This window comes from Loxodonta africana, chromosome 3 (genome assembly GCF_030014295.1).
Source record: "Loxodonta africana isolate mLoxAfr1 chromosome 3, mLoxAfr1.hap2, whole genome shotgun sequence".
In the NCBI taxonomy this organism is placed as follows: Eukaryota; Metazoa; Chordata; class Mammalia; order Proboscidea; family Elephantidae; genus Loxodonta; species Loxodonta africana.
In genome coordinates, this window is record NC_087344.1 from 89,645,994 (window position 1) to 89,665,508 (window position 19,515).

At 41.5% G+C, this 19,515-nt stretch overlaps 2 protein-coding genes across 12 annotated transcripts in view; one reads left to right on the top strand and one right to left on the bottom strand.

Moving 5' to 3' along the window:
- OSBPL9 (oxysterol binding protein like 9) overlaps window positions 1–12,660 on the top strand; it is a 176,605-nt gene extending 163,945 nt beyond the window's left edge. For 5 of the 9 annotated variants that reach the window (XM_064281953.1, XM_064281954.1, XM_064281955.1 and 2 more), the window contains 10 exons: window positions 15–100; window positions 2,487–2,658; window positions 3,930–4,014; window positions 4,699–4,902; window positions 5,046–5,109; window positions 5,206–5,346; window positions 9,640–9,718; window positions 10,470–10,561; window positions 12,008–12,143; window positions 12,417–12,660. In XM_064281953.1, coding sequence (XP_064138023.1) covers window positions 15–100; window positions 2,487–2,658; window positions 3,930–4,014; window positions 4,699–4,902; window positions 5,046–5,109; window positions 5,206–5,346; window positions 9,640–9,718; window positions 10,470–10,561; window positions 12,008–12,143; window positions 12,417–12,491 — 1,134 coding nt within the window. In that variant the 3' untranslated portion in view covers window positions 12,492–12,660. The remainder of the gene's footprint in view (window positions 1–14; window positions 101–2,486; window positions 2,659–3,929; window positions 4,015–4,698; window positions 4,903–5,045; window positions 5,110–5,205; window positions 5,347–9,639; window positions 9,719–10,469; window positions 10,562–12,007; window positions 12,144–12,416) is intronic. The other 4 variants (XM_064281957.1, XM_064281958.1, XM_003411089.4 and 1 more) reach the window with 1 other exon arrangement.
- A 1,204-nt stretch (window positions 12,661–13,864) lies between these two features.
- NRDC (nardilysin convertase) overlaps window positions 13,865–19,515 on the bottom strand; it is an 82,041-nt gene continuing 76,390 nt past the window's right edge. For 2 of the 3 annotated variants that reach the window (XM_023549610.2, XM_023549613.2), the window contains 8 exons: window positions 19,260–19,398; window positions 17,303–17,350; window positions 16,954–17,006; window positions 16,432–16,515; window positions 15,752–15,842; window positions 15,353–15,469; window positions 14,237–14,326; window positions 13,865–14,087 (listed from right to left, as the gene is read on the bottom strand). In XM_023549610.2, coding sequence (XP_023405378.2) covers window positions 13,887–14,087; window positions 14,237–14,326; window positions 15,353–15,469; window positions 15,752–15,842; window positions 16,432–16,515; window positions 16,954–17,006; window positions 17,303–17,350; window positions 19,260–19,398 — 823 coding nt within the window. In that variant the 3' untranslated portion in view covers window positions 13,865–13,886. The remainder of the gene's footprint in view (window positions 14,088–14,236; window positions 14,327–15,352; window positions 15,470–15,751; window positions 15,843–16,431; window positions 16,516–16,953; window positions 17,007–17,302; window positions 17,351–19,259; window positions 19,399–19,515) is intronic. The other variant, XM_064281952.1, reaches the window with a different exon arrangement.

The window sequence follows — 19,515 nt, forward strand, 5'->3', positions numbered from 1 at the left end:
TATGTGTTTTTCAGGTAGTTCTTCCAACATTTATTCTTGAAAGAAGATCTCTTTTAGAAATGTATGCAGACTTTTTTGCACACCCGGACCTGTTTGTAAGGTATTTGACTGAACGTAGTACTTTTCTGTTTTTTAAGATGTTACTCAATAGCTTTTGTCTTTTGCAGGATAGATGAATTCCTTCTACCGTTCATACATTTCTAGGTAAAAGTGGCATTGAATATTTTGCTTATATGGGATGTCCATCTGTTTGCTTAGGCTCTATGGCAGTGATGGTGTTAGGTAACCAAATTTCACACCCAGAAAACCTTAAGAGCCCATTAATAAATGACCAGTATTTACAGGGGCACAGGGGCAAAGGTTATGCACCTACCTCATCCAGGGACTGGTGATCACTGCTAAATTATTTTACTGTATCGTCATGAAATTCAGTTAATTGAGTTCAGCAAACCTTTCTAAAGTACTTGTTGTTTGTCAAGCACTTTTCTGTAAACTGGAGAATTAAGTCATAGTGTCTGCCCCTGTGGAACTTACAGTCGAGTGTCCAGATTACAGACTGACTTATAAATCTTAAAAAATAAACCTTTTAATATTATATACATGTACCAGGGACAGAAGTAGTTTAATGGTGGGACTGATTTACAAGTAGGTGAATTCACATTGCTTTTTACTGGCAGCAGAAAAATCTTTGTAATGGAAGATGTTCTAATTGATCTTCTCTGATGGTGTTCTTTGGCCTTGGACTTGGTTTACTGAAGTCAGATACAAATCACGAAGGTTTCATAGTGGGTAGCACACTGGCCCACACAGATACATATCTCTCCTTCTTGATGAAGATTTAAAGGAACCATTTAACCAATGCATAAAGGGCAGAAATTCATATAAATATGGCAGTGTTTAAATTACTAGATAATTGAACAAATAAAATACAAGCATTTATTGGCAACTTGTATAAGTAAAAAATAGAAAGTACCAATTGTTCGTTGTAGATTTGAGATGCAAGGGTAGTTTTCATACGTGAGAATGTAAACACTGAGGTTCCTACAGCAAGCACTTAAAACCTATAGCTAAAAAGCCAAAAGATAAGATAAAGTGCAATACTAAAAATACTTGATTTACTCCAGAAAAAAGGAGGAAAGGAGAAATGATGGTATAAGAAACAAAGGGGACAAATAGAAAACAAGTATCAAGGTGGTAGAGTTAAACCTAACTATACTGATAACGGGAGCCCTGGTAGCACAGTGGTTAAGAGCTTGGCTGCTAACCAAAAGGTTGACAGTTCGAATCCACCAGCCGCTCCTTGGAAACTGTATGGGGCAGTTCTGTCCTGTAGGGTCGCCATGAATGGGACTTGACTTGATGGCAACGAGTTTGGTTTTGGTTATATCATTAATGACACTAAATGTAAGCAGAATACACACTTCATTGAAGAGATGGTGATTGTCAAACTGAATTAAAAAGCAAGATCCATCTCTTTTGGTCTTTGCAAGAGAGAGACTTTAAAGACACTGATTGGTTAAAAGAATGGACAAAGATATACCATTCAACTGGTGTAGCTGAAATAGTATCAGACAGAGGAGACTTTTAAAAAGACAAGGAATATTAGCAGAGACAAATAGGGACATTTTATAATGATAAAACCCAGGACGCCATCAAGGGTCAGTTTATCAAGAATGAATAATAATCCTAAATGCCTGTGCACATAATAACACAGCTTCAAAATACATAGAGCAAAAATTGACCCAATTAAAGGGAGAAATAGATCCACAATCATAATTGGAAATTTCTCTCTAAGGAATTGATTGAACAAATAGTCCCCCTCCCCCCGCAAAAAAAAAAAAAAAATCAGTAAGGCTGTAGAATATTCAGACAACAGTATGAGTCAACGTGATTGACCTTTCTAAACATGACACTCAACAACTATAAAACACAGTCTTTTCAAATGGCTATGGAACAATCATCAAGATAGATCATATAACCAAAACCAAACCCATTTCAACTCTATAGGACAGAGTAGAGCTGCCCCATAGGGTTTCCAAGGAGCGCCTGGTGGATTCAAACTGACAACCTTTTGGTTAGCAGCGAAGCTCTTAACCACTGCGCTACCAGGGCTCCAATATGAGGTTGTAGAACAAGCAAAACTAATCTCTGGCACTAAAAACCAGGGTGAGGTTGGGAATTGCTTGGACAGGGGCATGTGGAAACTTTTGAGGTAGTGGAAATGCTCTATATCTTGACTGTGGTTTTTAATTACATGGATATTTGCATTTATCAAAACTCATCAAACCATACACTTAAGATCTGTGCATTTAACTGTATGTATATTAATTCTATGTGTATATTTTAAACAGAAACTTCAGGGTAACTCTTGGTTCTGGGACTTCTCAGCCTGGTTCAGGGGTAAACATTTCCTTGCTAAGGGCTGCGGCATCAGTTTGTATACTGCCAAAACGCAGGCCATTAAATTTTATCTTTTTCCATTTCAGCATTAGTGACCAGAAGGATCCTAGGGATCGAATGGTTCAGGTTGTGAAGTGGTACCTCTCAGCCTTTCATGCGGGAAGGAAAGGATCCGTTGCCAAAAAGCCATACAACCCCATTTTGGGTGAGATCTTTCAGTGTCACTGGACATTACCAAATGACACCGAAGAGAACGCAGTGAGTTCGGCATTGGCATTTTTAAATCATCTTACGTTGTATACTGATTTAAGCTTTATTTTATTTGGGGGCAGGTAATAACTGAGGATGGCAATGATGAAAACATGCTCCCTGCCCACAGAACAATGTTGTTGAAGCAGTGTGTTTTGAAAGTAGTGAACAAAGAGTGGCACGAGATGAAGATGGAGATTTAGAAATGAGATCATGCAGGACCTTGTAGGCCATCATCATAATTGTATGGCGTGTCAGGATGTCATTTTTGTTTTGAAAAGATCATTATGATGGTGTTGTGGAAAATTAGGAGGAGGCAAAAACTGAGGCAGGGAGACTGTTGAAGTTTTGGCATTATTTCAGGAGAGAGATTGTTGATTCAAGGTTTACTTTGGAGGTAGAACTGATGGATGATGGGGGGAGTAAAGGAAAGGGGGTAATTGAGGAAGAATCCTTGCATGTGGGCTTCAGGAAATGGTTGGTGCCATTTACTGAAAAGAAAAAGATTGGATTTGGGGAAGGGAAAATCAAGAGCTCCAATTTGAAATGCAAAAGCATGAGGGGTGTGTTAGACATGTAAGTGGAATTTTCAAATAAGGAGTTGGAATTTTAAGAATCTGGAGTTCAGGGAAGAGGTCTGGGATGGGAATGAGGCTTTCAGAGATTTTAGTGTATGTAGATGGCACTTAAAGTCTTATGATTGGATGAAGTCATCCGGGAAGATGGTGCAACTACAGAAGAGTAGGTAACCCAGAACTGAGCACCAGAGCTCCAACATGTAGAGGTTCGGTTTGAGGAAGAAGACCAGCAAGGAAGACTCAAATGAATGCTAAAAAGCCTCTAAGGGTGTTAAAGAAAAGAAAGAAAAACCCCTAACCCACAGTGTCTGGTGTGCCACATAAGTCTTTCAGCAAGCATGACGACTCTGTATCTTTCCCTTTTTGAGTTGCATGTCATATGTAGTCCTCACTGAAGACCGATGCAATATGTCTGTTCCTCTTCACTTGGCAGACATTGGGAATTGCCCACTCTCTGCCAGGCCTGGCCCTGTCTTAGGCCCATGATCCTTGCCTTCAAGAATCTTACTCTAATTAGGGAGACTGACACAAAACAATAATTGCAATAGTGTACTTAAGTGCCATAAGAAAAGAGTGTATAGGGTGCTTTGGGTATGGAGAGGGAGCAATTAAAGCACCTTGGGAGGCAAAGACTCCAGTTACCAGTCTCTACAGTGTTATTTTTGTTTCTTCATCAAAAGAAAATGTTATATTTGCTTGCAGGAGCTAGTTTCAGAAGGACCGGTTCCTGGAGTTTCCAAAAACAGTGTAACATTTGTGGCGGAACAGGTTTCCCATCATCCACCCAGTAAGTTACAGTGCTCCTCCTCTGCAGCACTCACTCTCAAATACAACTTTGTGTCTAAAGAGGCTCATTAAAAGCTGAGTTGAAGTCACTTTCCTCTTAGTTGTATGGCTAGCTGTGTCTTCCCTGTCACCTGAGGTGGAGACTCACTTGATTGGTTCCTTTCATCTGTTCCTTGTATAAAATTCCAAAGACTCTTTCAGCTTCACTGATTATAAATAAAAAGAAGGGATGTGGTAAATCAACTTTTATTGCTCCTAAAGTCATCTTACACATAAGCAGCTGTGCTATAGAGCCCTCAGGAACTTTGAGATATCTTGTATAAATGAGTTGTAGTATATACATTCCTGGCAGGGTTGATAGAGTACATACCCTAAATGTCCTGTTTGTTCAATGTGTTGTTACCGCTGGAAATACTGGATGGGCCCAGGAAGGGGGTGGGGCAGGGCATATTTGCTGACCAGGAGAATATCTAGTCCTTTATTTGAAGCCTCCTGGATTGGCCGCCTCATCGTCAGGGAAGCTTCTGCCCACATTGCCTTAAGAGAATGCTTGCATTGTGGAAACAGGCTGTTCTTTGAGGGGTAAAGGATTTCCCCATAGGGCCAGATCTTTTCCCCAGGCTAAGGGAGTTGGGAAGGTGGCTGTAGCCATATAGTGCATTCACTGAAAACAATTTCTATTCAGTTTCAGCTTTTTATGCTGAGTGTTTTAACAAGAAGATACAATTCAATGCTCATATATGGACCAAGTCAAAATTCCTTGGGATGTCAATTGGGGTACACAATATAGGGCAAGGTGAGTTTGTGGGCATGGTCTGGACTGCAGTGTTAAAAGGAGAATTTTACGTCATTCCAGTGTATGCTGAGCACTCGATGTCATTGCTTGCATGTAAGTGTATGTACTGGGGATAAGAACAGGGGTGGGGTATGAGATTGGTTATCCCTAAAATGGATAGGATATTTCTCAACTGGACAACAAAGCCTTCTGTCCAGTTAACCCCACTCATCAGAGATTCTCTCCCTTCTTCACAGGCTGTGTCTCGTGTCTAGACTATGATGAACATTACATTCTCACATTCCCCAATGGTTATGGAAGGCAAGTAGTGCTATGTCCATTTGCTCTAACAGCAGACCCTGTTTCCTCCCTTTCCTCTGCACTGTCAACCTTACCTGAAAACTTTTGATTTTGCAGGTCTATCCTCACAGTGCCCTGGGTAGAGCTAGGAGGAGAATGCAATATTAATTGTTCCAAAACGGGCTACAGTGCAAATATCGTCTTTCACACTAAACCTTTCTATGGGGGCAAGAAGCACAGAATTACTGCTGAGATTTTGTAGGTATTTTGTTTTTCTGCCTTGGTTCTCTTCTGGCTTCTCTGAAATACTTTTCCTTTTGTCTTGAACTGTAACTTCTATGTCAGGAATGACCATTTTAAAAGTTCTGTCTTTGTAAACTTGTTTTACATTTTGTGTGTCATATGTCTGCTAAATTCCCATATCAGAAGGCCACCTAAAGCCTGAATTCAGAACCACCAGAGTTCCTTCCCAAGAACTGGATTTGCAAATGGGGAATTGAAAGGGGTTTTCCCAGGTTACCCTAGCAAACTCCTTTAGAGTAAGCTTCTAGGATTCTATAGGCAAAATAATGAACGATGCAGGAAGCATCAAAAGAAGATGGAAGGAATACAGAGAGTAACTGTACCAAAAAGAATTGGTCAGCATTCAGCCATTTCAGGAGGTAGCATACGATCAAAAACCGATGGTACTGAGGAAAGAAATCCAAGCTGCACTGAAGCCATTGGTGAAAAACAAGGCTTCAGGAACTGATGGAACACCAATTGAGATGTTCCAACAAATGGATGCAACATTGGAAATGCCACTTGTCTATGACAAGAAATTTGAAAGACAAGCTACCTGGCCAACCAGCTGGAAGAGATCCATATTTTTGCCCATTCTAAAGAGAGGTGATCTAACGGAATGCAGAAATTATCGAACAGTATCATTGATATACTTGGAAACCCAGTGGGGCAGTTCACTCTGTCCTGTAGGGTTGCTGTGAGTCAGAATCAACTCGACTGCACACGTCGTTAATACCACACGCAAGTAAAATTTTGCTGAAGATAATTCAAAAACAATTGCAGCAGTACATCAAAAGGGAACTACCAGAAATTCAAGACAGATTTAGAAGAGGATGTGGAATGAGGGATATCATTGGTGATGTCAGATGGATCTTTGCTGAAAGCAGAGAATACCAGAAAGATGTTTACCTGTGTTTTATTGACTATGGAAAGACATTCGACTGTGTGGATCATAACAAATTATGGATAACATTGTAAAGAATAGGAATTCCAGAACACTTAATTGTGCTCACAGATCAAGAGGCAGTCGTTTGAACAGAACAAGGTGATACTACGTGGTTTAAAATCAGGAAAGGTGTGTGTCAGGGTTGTATTCTTTCACCATACTTACTCAGTTTATTTGCTGAGCAAATAATCTGAGAAGCCAGACTATATGAAGAAGAACAGGGTATCAGGATTGGAGGAAGACCCATTAACGACCTGCGATATGCAAGTGACACAACCTTGCTTGCTGAAAGTAAAGAGAACTTGAAGCACTTACTAATGAAAACCAAAGACCACAGCCTTCAGTATGGATTACACCTCAACATAAAGAAAACAAAAATCCTCACAACTGGACCAATAAGCAGCAACATGTTAAACAGAAAATATTGAAGTTGTCAAGGATTTCGTTTTATGGATCCACAATCAACAACGCTCATGTAAGTAACAGTCAAGAAATCAAATGATGTATTACACTGGGCAGATCTACTGCAAAAGACCTCTTGAAAGTGTTAAAAAGCAAAGATGTCACTTTGAGGACTATGGTGTGCCTGACCCAAGCCATTGTATTTTCAATCACCTCATATGTATGTGAAAGCTGAATAATGAATAAGGAAGACCAAAGAAGAATTGATGCATTTGAATTATGGTGTTGGCAAAGAATTTTGAATATACCATGGATGACTGTTAGAAGAACGAACAAATCTGTCTTGGAAGAAGTATAGCCAGAGTGCTCCTTAGAAGCAAGATGGCTTTGTTGAAACATCTCAGTTGGTATACGTTGAATTCCTGGAGCCTTGTTTTTCACCTATGACATCAGTGCAGCTTGGATGTCTTCCTTTGGACATGTTATCAGGAGGGACCAATCCCTGGAGAAGGACATCATGCTTGGCAAAGTAGAGTGCCAGCAGAAAAGAGGAAGACTTTCAATGAGATGGATTGACAGAGCGTCTGCAACAGTAGGCTCAAACATAGCAAAAATTGTGAGCATGACGCAGGACTGGGCAGTGTTTGGTTCTGTTGTACAAGAGTTGCTATGAGTTGGAACCAACTCAATAGCACCTGACACCAACAACCAGCTAACTCAGATTATGAATTCCTGGCTCATTGCCAGCTGGGACCATGAGCTAGTCCTTACAACGGACTTTGTGACACACACACCCCTACCTGAAGTCTCTCCCAAGTTCTTGTAGCTCCTGTTTTCTGTGCCTTTGCTAGCAAAAACTAATAACCATCACATCTTGCAGTCATTTTGCTTGGTTCTGTTTTTGACACTCCTGGGTCCAAAGAAAGCAGCTATGCTATCTGCATAATAGTCACTTGGGTAGGTTCCCTGGAAGAGGGATGTCTGCATTGTATACCACAGGACTTTGCTCTGGAAGGCTTTATTGGGAACAGCATCCAGATGGAAGACACATGACTTGGTTAACTAGTTTTGCAGGGAGAAAATGTAATTTGGATTATAGATTCAGGTTCCAACAAAGTCCTGAGCAGGATGGGATTATGAACGGAAGATGAATTTCAATAAGAATCAGTTTAAAATCCAAAAAATTGTTACAGTCAGAAAATACAGGCAGGGCTTAGAGAGCACACAGCATAAGTCACCACTGTGATGCAGGTGCCACCCACCCCCTACCCCCCAAAAAAAGAAAAAACAGGCAGATGATAAAATGTCCAGAAGAAAGACTTGGATAGGCTTGCTTCTCAGAGCTCCTTAGAGGTGACTAGGACCAACAGGGAAGACCTGCTAGTTCAGCAGAACTTCCTGCCAATCAGAACCATATATAGTGGATAGGGTGCCCTCAAAGGTGTCAGCTGAAAGAGGTCTTGGTGGGATCTTGAAATTAGGGATCTGATTGCACTAGCTCAGTGGCTCTCAAACTTTTTGGTCTCTGAACACCTTTATACTTTAAAAAAAAAAAAAACGAGGACCCCAAAGAGATTTTGTTTTTGTGGATTATATCTATTAATATTTCTTATATTAGAGATTAAAGTTGAGAGTTAAAGATATTTATTAATTCATTTAGAAGTAACAGTAAAAATAGTTTTTATGAAAAAAAAATTTTTTTCTAAGACTGTTCTTTAAAAAAATTGTTGAGAAGAATGGCATTGTACATTTTGCAAATCTCTACTATCCTGGCTTTACAGAAAATAGCTGGATGGTCTTATCTACTTCTTGCAGTCAGTCTTCTGTTATCCTATATGTCACATAAACCAAAAAAAAAAAAAAAAAACACCAAACCCATTCCTGGTGGATTCGAACTGCCGACCTTTTTTTGGTTAGCAGCTAAGCTCTTAACCACTGTGCCACCAGGGCTCCAGAGCCTGTGGAAAACACCTTACACTCATGAGAAAATTAGAGTGAAAAAGACAGATAACTTTGTCTTAATATTTGACCTTGTGGACCTCCCTGAGAGGGCCTTGGGAAGCCCCATGGGCTCCCAGACCAGTTTGAGAACCACTGTATTCGATATCTTCTAAACTTAGGGTCCTATCATTTTCCTAGCATTTGACTGCTAACCAAAAGGTCGCCAGCTCAAATCCACCAGCTGCTCCTTGGAAAAACCCTATGGGGCAGTTCTACTGTCTGCTATAGGGTCACTATGACTAGGAAACAACTTGACAGCAACAGGTTTGGTTTTGGGTTTAATCATGGACCTTCTGACCTCTTTGTCTTCTCTTCATACCTTGCTCTTCCTAACCTGTCCTTTGCTGTAGTGCTTATCACCCCAAATTCCATACCTGCCCTCTAGAGGTATCACCGTAATGTTCAAGTAGAGGCCTGTCAGCGCTTTTGAGGAAGGGATCCTTTCTCAGGCAAGAAGTTCAAACCATTTGACCCAAAAGTCCCCTTCAGCCAGAGCATGTAGGCCTGATTTCTAACATTATATTCTTAGGTGAAACCTTCCCGACCCCAGCAGTTTTGCCCTTGGTCCCCAGTGCCCAGTAAACTCAACCACAGCACTTACCACACAGAATCGCAGTGGCGATGTGTTTCCCCGACTAGGCTCTGAACAGCTTAAGGGCAGGGACTGTGCCTAGTCTCTTGTGGCCCTATCACAGGGCTCTTTCCCATCTCATTCCACTGTTCTTGGGACCTGGAGTTCATTAGTATCTTGTTCTGGGCCTTCATTCTTATAGTTGGTCCTGGGAAATTCAGTTCTGTTAATCTGCTTTTGCCAAAGACTTCATCATTTCTAATTTCCACTCTTGAGTAGGTAGGCCGCACTGACCAGATTCTGTGGTATTTTTGACTTGAAACTAACACAAGTTTCTTTTTCTGTTTAGTTCTCCAAATGACAAAAAGTCTTTTTGCTCGGTTGAAGGGGAATGGAATGGTGTAATGTATGCAAAATATGCAACAGGGGTAAGAACCTGTATTTTACCACTTTCATCAGGCTGAGTTGAATTGTAACCTATTCCTTCCTCTGGCAACATTCATCTAGAATTCTCTGTAACCACTAAATCCAGCTCTGATGTCATCCCTTCAAAGCAAGCCTTTTTTCCCCTACCTCCTCCTTAGCAGTCAGGTAGTAGAATGATTTTTTTTTTTTACTTTCCTTGGCTCTCAAAACACTTTATGTAAAACAGTGCTTGGCACATAGTAAGAACCCAATAAATTTTAGCTGGGTCATTAGAATGTGTGGTATGTTTATAAAATTGAAGTACTAAATTAATTTGTGTTTGTATAGAGTTTAGGATTTTATATTAAAAAAAAAAAAAGTCTAAAGATAGCCTTTGCCCTCAAGGAACTTGCAGTCTACAGTAGCATGCAGTAAGTGGTCTAATTAAAGTGGGTAGAAGGTGGTATGAGAGTAACAGTAGAACCCAGTGAACTGGATTTTAGACTTGGAGAAATGTAAAAAACACTTCAGTGTATTTAACATTAGGATTAGTTGTTTATGGGCCTAGTTCCCCCAGAGATTATATCTCCAGCATGCGGCAAATAGCCACTGTGAAAATGTACACAGCTATATTTTAGGCTGAAGACTGCATATGAAACTCACTGCACCATTAATGTATGTGGGCTTTATTAGATCTGTTAAAGTCTAGATTTCACTTTCCTCCTCAAACAGTTTGAACAATAAAACATGCATCTGCCTCTTTTTCTTTTCTAGGAAAATGCAGTCTTTATAGATACCAAGAAGTTGCCCATAATCAAGAAGAAAGTGAGGAAGTTGGAAGATCAAAATGAGTATGAATCCCGCTGGTGAGGAGAAATCATAACTAGAACTAGTGCCATCTATTTGCTGCAATGCTTATGCTGCTGCCTACACATAGGGGCAGGGTGGGTTTCTGAGACAGGATAGCAAAGTACAGACTAAGTTTGAATGCCTGGGTCCGTATGTCCACTCCACCACTTAAGTAGCCCTGTAATCATGGCTACGTTATCTAGCCTCTCTTTGCCTCATTCCCCGAACTGGGGAAAATGGGAACTACCTCAAAGAAGTTGTTGTGAGGACTAAATGAGATACAAATGTAGCATACATAGTACGGCTGGTTATAATAAGTACCTAGTGAGTATGTTGGCTTCTCACAGTCCTTGCGGTTTTTAGAGATCGTAGAGGAGTGCCACTTGAGAGGTATGTTGTAAAATACCTCAGGTCATCTTAGTTTTTAAAAAGTTTTGCCCCTACATATTTCCATATGTATCTCTAAAATCACCTTAAAAAATTATCATGCTTTTTAAAAAATTAGTAATTCAAATATCTAATTAATGTTCAGTTTTCCTGTTACCTCAAATATCTTTTTTTTTAATCTGAGTTTGCTTGTTTGAATCAGGATCTAAATAGGGTCTAGAGCTTTCAGTTTTTTAAAAAGAACCCTATAAAAGGGATCTATTAGTAGTATGAGGAATCATGTGCTAAAGTTCCTTGTTTAATGGAATTTCTTACATGCAGGGGACCTTACAAATCATTATCCTGCTGCTTGTCTCTAGTTAATTTGTTAATAGTCTACTTGGTTAGTCTGGTAGCTCATAGTTATATAATTGGAAAGCTATAGAAATTTATGCTGTGCTGCTCATCACAAGTAGATATTAGGCACAGCTACTTTTCTAAACCTATGAGTTCTCATTTATAAAATGACATCTTTGGATCATACCCCTCTACCTGTCATTTTCCAGGCCTTGAGAGGAAGCCATGTCTTACCCTTAAACCTCTGAAATTCAACTCTTGACACTTCTTTGCTCTATTTAAGCTGTTTTCTCCAAGATCTCATTGTTAAATCCAAGGGCATTTTCTAAAATTGAACTTCTCGGCTTCTCTAACCCTTTCAGTTTGTAGTAAAAAACACTCAAGTCCCTGTGAGGTAAACTGACTTCCCAAAGGTGTACAGGAAGGCAGAGGCAGAGCCAGAAGTAGAATCCCCGGCCTCATAGCTTCTGCTGTTCTTCCTCCTCTGTTGCCTTTATTGTCCAACTTTCTACCCATCCCTTGTTTCCTTCTTTGACAGCTAGGAGTCCTCAGGCCTGTTTATTTCTTCTTTACTCCAGTGCCTTGGTGCAGCATTAAGGAGATTTAGTCTGTTAACACCACTGAAAGCCATTTGCCTTATAGTATTACGTTAATACTCAGAGGTAGCTTAAGCTTTCATTCTCAAGATTGCCAACTCCTCTGTCCACCTAGTTCTTAGCACCTTGACTTCTTTTCTTTAGCCTTTGGAAAGATGTCACTTTCAACTTAAAAATCAGAGACATTGATGCAGCAACGGAAGCAAAGCACAGACTTGAAGAAAGACAAAGAGCGGAAGCCCGAGAAAGGAAGGAGAAGGAAATTCAATGGGAGACAAGGGTAAGCTTGCTTTGGGGAGCCTACCCCAACCTCCCAACTGCTATCACCCTGGACCCTGAGCAGTGTAACTCATTCATTTATGTGATAAGTGAGTGTTTAATAAGAAATATCCACTAGTGCCAAACACGGTTTTAAATTAGTGATCAACAAGATGACCCCTGGTCTGTGCCTGAGACTCATTTTAGTCCAGTGAAGGGAGAAGACAAAAATAAGTACAATGTAGAAAAAGTACAAAGCAAGTGTGTAACTGAATCCTCCTCCTTTCTCTTACAGTTGTTTCACGAAGATGGAGAATGTTGGGTTTATGATGAACCCTTACTGAAACGTCTTGGTGCTGCCAAGCATTAGGGTGGGAGATGTCAAGTTTACAACGGATGACCAGGGCAGCAGGCGTAATTAAGCAACAAACAATCTTCCTTTGGGAGAATCTGATCGCTCCCTTCTTACTGCAGTGGTTCCTATCTCAGGGATACTGGACTTTCTGATGCAGATGAACAATTAAAGCAAGAAGAGCGTCCCTCTTCTCCTCTTCTGTGGCAGTTGCGATTTTGACTTCAGTCCTGAAAAAAACTTCAGGCTTTGAAAAAAGATGTCTGATCCTTCTCCAAACCCCACGCTTTGAAAAGCATTTATAAACCGCAGTCTCAAAGTCTGCACTCTAGTACTGCTGAGATACACGACATCTCCTAGTTCATATCATCTTTGGTTCTATATATATATATACACACACATATATATACATATGAAATATACTTGATGCCAGATTTTGCATAAATACTTCATCTACTGTAAATATTGCTTTAAGTTTTAGAAAATTAGCACAATGGATTAAAATCAAGTGTCAGGAAATTTCATGGTCTCACAAGAACTTTTATTTTGGAATTGAACTGTTATTAAATTGTATCTGATTAAATTGAGTTTAATTATACTCAGTGCTTCTTAAGGCTTCATGAAGTAATTTTTCCAACTTTTTTTTTTATGTTTCTTCTCTTTATGGTTAAACATCAAACCAGTTATTTTGCAACCTTGCTTATAGGACCTAGCCTTTCACAGGGTATTCCTGAAGTAGTAGAGGGGCTTTGCTTTTCCTCACCCCCTCTCTTTTAACACTGTCTAAAGAGTTCTGTGTTCTGTCTTCCACCACCCTGCCCCGCCCCACCCCACCCCACCCCATGCTGTTCACCAGAGTCTTCACCGAACTCATATAGCACATGTAGGGCTACCACCACTTTATCCAAGACTATCTTATTGCCTTAGAGGGCTCCAGAAGAGTATATATTTTCAGATACTGTTTCTGCAGTTCACGCTTAAACAAAATGTAATAAAAAAGAATTCAGAAGCAAGTGGCTCATTCTGAAGGGAAATACAGATACAGAACTATCTTTATTTAAAAATACATTTAAAAAACAAGTATTAATATTAGTACCTAGCATCTAGGTACTAATAACATCAGTTACATAGGGCTTCTCAAGGCTGACATACAGAACTGGATTCTTAATCTGAGAGAACACAGGACTTCCCAAGAACTGCTGCCACGGCTCTTTGGGCCCACTTGGCCCACCTTGCTATAATTTCTCCCTAGGTTTGTTAGTCTCAGCAGAAAAAGAAAAAAAAGGTAAATCAAATTCTATGATGCCAGTGCAAAAATTCAGTGGAGGCCCTAAGACAGTAGTAGTAGTGTCAATTCATAAAATACAAACACATTTTTAAATACACACTCCTTCAGGCCAACGAGACTGCAGTTTATTTGACTATTTTATGGTAGGGGAGAAGGTTAAGTCTTGATGTGAAAGCCCTGATATCAGTAATGGGGATGGTAGAATCTGCCAGCAGAGGAGAGGTTGGCAGGTAGGTTAGCTGCATCACTTCACCATAAGAAGAGTTTGAATCCTCACCAGAAGGGGTGCTGTCATCTTCCAGCTCATATTTCCCATATCCAACAACCTAAAAGCGTCCAAAGACTCAAGGTGAGAAGTTTGCTGTTTGAACAAAGACCTGTTTAAGCTCCCTGATAACCCCAAATCAGTAAAGGATAACTGGGCTAACTGATGACGCTGGAAGGAATGGAGCTACAACTTAATAACTGTACTCACGTGAACGCTGAGCATTTTACTTCCTGATCCTCTGTGAGCCTTGAACCAGCTGACGAGATCTGATTTTGAGAATGACTTCAGTGCTTCAATCTTACAAGGGAAGGGGAAGATAGATAGATAGAAAAGAAAAAGAAGCTATCACATTTTCTGGAGAGAGATTTCTTCTTGAACATAACCCTAGGCAGACCTCCTTGGTACTTGTTCAGCACGTTAAGTACATCATTTAGTCTTCCAAGTCTGAATTTGCCCCCACCCTTCCAGAGCAAAAGTAAAGATGAGCCTCTATGACACACCTTCATGTTTCATAAAAATGATCCACCCTGGCAGATAAGCAAGAGAAGGCAGGTGGTGTAATTACAGCCAAGAACCATACACTGAGCCAGAAACCCAAGTCATCTTAGTGTCACCTCTCAGTTACATGGTTACTGCACACTCTGGCTTGAGAAAATAATTACTAAAACAGGTGAAGAGACAGCTTTATCTGTCCTGCTTCTGATGATAACTATAGAGTGCCTTAAGGTGAGCTGAGCTGCACCCTCTTGTTAACTAACTAACTCCCCTCTGCCTCACAGAGAAGGGAATGTCCTCTGGTAACTCACCACATAGGGTTATGTTATCAGCAGTAATTATATTCTAAGAGAACTACAGGACCCAGAATTTTTTCATAAGGGGTTTACTACTTTGGGCTAGAAGTTGTCAAACGACCTGTGCCTGGAATCATTACATCTGGAGGAATTCCATGTTTATAAAGACCAGAAGTCTTCCATTTTCTTTAAACACAGAGTCCTTTTGTTTGCCACAAAATCTTGTGGTAAACCTCAATATATAACACACAAAATTGGAGCTACTTTGGTTGAAATGGGGAGGAGGGGAGTAAGGTTTAGCACCCTGCTCACTTGGCTACCTAAGGTGCTAGAAAGGCCACTCTGAAAACTCAAGGTTTGATTAATCAAGTCAACGAATGGGCAAGTAAGTAACCAGGCCAGGTTGTGTGCCCCAGGTTTCCATTCAACACGATACTGGTTTGTTCAGAACTGTGATCCTGTAGACTCAGGAACCCTCACCAATCCTGAAGCTGTCTGTCAGGGCTCTCTGACTGTGAAAACCGTGTTATACCTCATGGGCAAGGCGGTCAAAGAGATACTGCTGTGTCACTACTTCGTTCCAGTTCCTATCCACTTCCTCCCCAAGGTGGGTATCCTCGCATTCCTTCAGCTTGATCAGAGCTGTGACCTGTTCCCACCAAAAAGAGAGATCTTCAGGCATGGCATCACACCAGTTCCCCCAGAATACACTTGGCCCTGTCCAGTCTGGGTTGTGACAGGCCCACAATGGTCCCTTCACTTGGGACTTGCCAACATCATGGGAGGATGAAGTTTGGGAGACATTATCAGATTAAGGTGGGCCTACAAAGCTCCAAAACTGGTCAATACGTAGCACTTTTAAGACTGCTGTCCAGTGCTGAGGATTGATGTGGGCCAAAGGCCGAAAGACTAGATGGGTGCCATCAGTCACCTGGGTGTTAAATGCCTCCTCCGTGAGGTTCTCTATCTTCTCCTCAAAGCTAGAAAGAAACTCTTCTATCTTCTTATTGACAACTTCAGAGCTGAAACAAAACACTTTCAATTAAAAGTCATCAGAGACCTACTCTGGGCAGAAGGCAACCCAAAAACCAGAAGGCAAAGCAGGGAGTTAGTTAGGGCTAAGGCATATTTCCAGGAAACAAGTTAAAGTGTTTTCTTTGCAGGCCTCAGTACTCTGCCCCCAAGCTGATGAAGGATAGAGAATAGGGAAGAATCTTTACCCCACCCGTGCCCAATTTCCTGGTATTCTCATACTGAAGCAATGACAGCCATACACGATCATTCCAAAGGTGGGAACCAACAAGGCCTATACCAGCACGAGTGCCAGGTTCCTTGCCTTTCCTGTCCTCAGGTCTGCCTGAAGAGAAGAAACATTGGCAAGCCCCACACAGTGACTGCAAGACTTGAGTCAGGCTCTATGGGGCCAGTGGAACCACTGATAAGTTCTGGATCAGCCCATCTATGAACCCCAAGCCTCAACAGTGACTAAATGATGCAAACCCTATTTAAGGTTTGAGTCTGTAGCGTAAGGAAGCACACATACTCCCAACTCTCCAGGTATTAGAGAATACCTCAGAGTAACAAATTGGGCCCATCTACTCGTTTACTCACTTGTATTTGGTTGCCTGAGTCCCCACGGTGACAGAAAACCCTAGAATCCCGGATGTGTTCCTACAGGTAGGGTAAACATGGTACCTACAGGCAGAATGAAAATTTCTGTGAGCTCGGGAGGTCACATGGGCCCAGCCTTCAAAGGCACTAGAAAAGAGTGGGAAGGGTTTCTGCATGTCCTTCCTGGACTTAGAGGTCCTGAAAAAGGACCCGCAGTTCACCCCTAGACAAAAGCCTTGGAGCTATATGTGCATGTATTTCATTCTGAGATTAAGGTATCCACCCCTCTCCTGAACTGGGAATCACAGGCTAGCTTTTTCTCTTGCTAATCTTAAAACGTGGCCAAACTGAAAACCTGGTCACAGGCCAAAATGGAAATTCCAGAGGTCTAACTAGCAGGTATGACTAAGGCATGGAAGGACCAAAGAACCCAGAGACTGCTCAGTCAGGATTCTAATAAGCTTTAGCCCGAAAAGCAAACACAAGACCCTTTGAGCTCAGTGCCCTTGCTAGCAGACTTACCCAAGAGTCTGCTTGGTTCGAAGGAAGTCAAAACAAGGCTCTTCCATGTGCATCTGTAATTCAACGTACTATCCATCAGCCCAACTCTTTCCAGCAGAGAAACCTCCATTTCTTCCCCACAAAGTGTTCCACATACCTCCCAAGTTCAGCCTCCCTTACTGCCTTCTCCCTAGATTGCCCAGGTTCCCTGTCCACACTTAATACTGGTTGAGGATACTAAATGACCATCTGACTTACACACTGGACCCTCTCTTCTTCCAGTCACAGGTCTCTGACTACCCCAAGTCCCTAATCCCCAGGCAGAAAGGCCAGGCCTCTTACATAGCTCAACTCTCCTTCACACACTTACCACAAGCAGCTCCATAAGGGTGTATTCTCTCAAACTCCTGGTACCTGACTGAAAGGAGAAGTTGGTCAGACCACCTGAAAATCCAAGGGCTTACAGGGTTTTTTAATAATCCAGCTACTTCTGCCAACCACTTATTCAAGCATCTCTCCCACCTCTCATTTCCCTACAAGAGTTAATCATACCCTCTATCGCCATAAATTTCAACAGTTTTGTTTGCATATCTGCCACGCCACAGGTCTGAAGATCTGTGAGGACAGGGATCATGCTTGATCATTTGTATTCCTAGCACTAGCACAGAACTGCAGGGAGACATGGAAGTTAGTCCAATAGTCCCTGATCTGTCAGCTCCTGCCCAGAGGACCCGTAGCATATGCTCTAAAAAAAAACACTTCAAGATCCTAAAGGGGGAAAGCAGGAAATATTTAAAGATCATGAAGGGTATCTGGATTCATTAGGTAGAGAGAACATGAGTAGGAATTAGTAAAGTCACACACAAGGACCCAAACCGGTTGATAAAAGTGCCTAACAGAAAACACTTGGGGACCATATCCTGGCTGCTCTGGAGACTGGCAAAATAAGAAATCAGAATAAAGAGGGCAGGAAGCCAACTATCAAGGATGTTGCTAGTACGTCCAGCATCAGCTCCTCTGACAGACTCATTCCTACTTCAGAGGAAGCGGCTAAAGCCCATGTGCCCTGCAAGCCCTGATTAGTCAGCACAGAGATTTCCTGTTTGCCTCTAAAAGGGCTACAACAAAACCAGTCAAAACCCTGTAACAATGCTCTCTGTGAGGAGGGAAATAGTTCCCTAAAGGAAACAGTTTGTATTAGAAGCTACCACTAAGAGGTTATCAATGGAAAGGACCTCCAAAAACATTTTCTTGCAGTATGAAACCCTGCCTAAAACTCTGGAGACGTACTCTTCTTTGGGTTTTGAGCAGCCAGAGGCACTAGAAATGTGAACAGGGTTAAGCAGGGCCAAGCTGGACCTCCAGGTAAAGACAAAAATCTTTCAACTGAGCTGCAGAACTGCTGTGACTCTTGACTCAAAGCATTCATTAAAAAAGACTAGGACAAGGCTGAACTTCACTAACAGGAGATTGCCACAACATCAGCAGAATTTGCTTCTGACAACCAGACCTAGACAAAGTAAGATTCAGGCCCAGGGTCAGAAACATCATAATGGAACAAAGAAGGTGAAAGTGAGGCCATGGAGCTCTGCCCAAAGTCCAGACAAGGGATCTTCACAGGGCCTGACAGGAAAGTGACTTCCTCATACAGGGAACCCAGGACTGTAGGAGCAGCTACAGGAACCCCTGAGTTTGAGATGTCTGAGGTCAAGCTGGACAGACACAGGTTTAGGGAAGATCCCCATATTCCTAGAATTGGGTGGGACTAACTATACCCTAAAGCAGGCTGTGGGCCAAATTGAGATCATTGCAAAACTCTTAATCTTACATTAATCTTACATCCCACCCACCCTTTCAGAATGGTGTGGAAAGAATACAGGATCTAAGGGCAGAAGGAACAAATGTGAGTCCCAGGTAGTATGAGCTCAGGCAAGTAAGGAACTGAGCCTCAGACTCATCATCCATAATACAGAAGGGATAAGTCCTATCTTTCCGTTGCTTTGAAACCTTTAATTAGGACAGCTCATTAGTTGTCATTCTATTTGCTATATAGCAATTGCTTGGCTATGTATACTTTTGTCTCTTTTTCAAAAATTTTCTCCTGCTGCTTGGGGCTCTGTCAGGAGAATACATAGGAATTTCCATATGCATTTCAGTCTCTGTTCCTCTGACTACTGGTTAGGTGATTAATGAAGCAACACCTCACTGTGACTGAAAAAGAATCTATTTCACTGACAGGGGCAATCTTTAAATGTAGCTGCTTCAAGAGAACAAATAACCCCAAGCATAAAACTACAGAGGTAACTAAAAGGATCTTGAGGGCTGACCTGGTAGTACACAGTGACTTCAGAGTTGGCATCACCCTTGTTCAGGGCTCTCACTTTGCATAGGTGGTGGCCACTGGGCAGCTCTACCACCTGGAACTGCACAGGCATCTCCTGTTCCAGAGGGATGAAGTTCAGCTTGCTGCAAGAGAATCAGGGTGGGTCCCTGAGGCAGTGCCTTTCTTTTCTAACCCCCACCCAAAAGCTGCTAAGAGCCATGCTTTCCAGTTTCTTCTGAATTGCTGTTTACACCATCCTT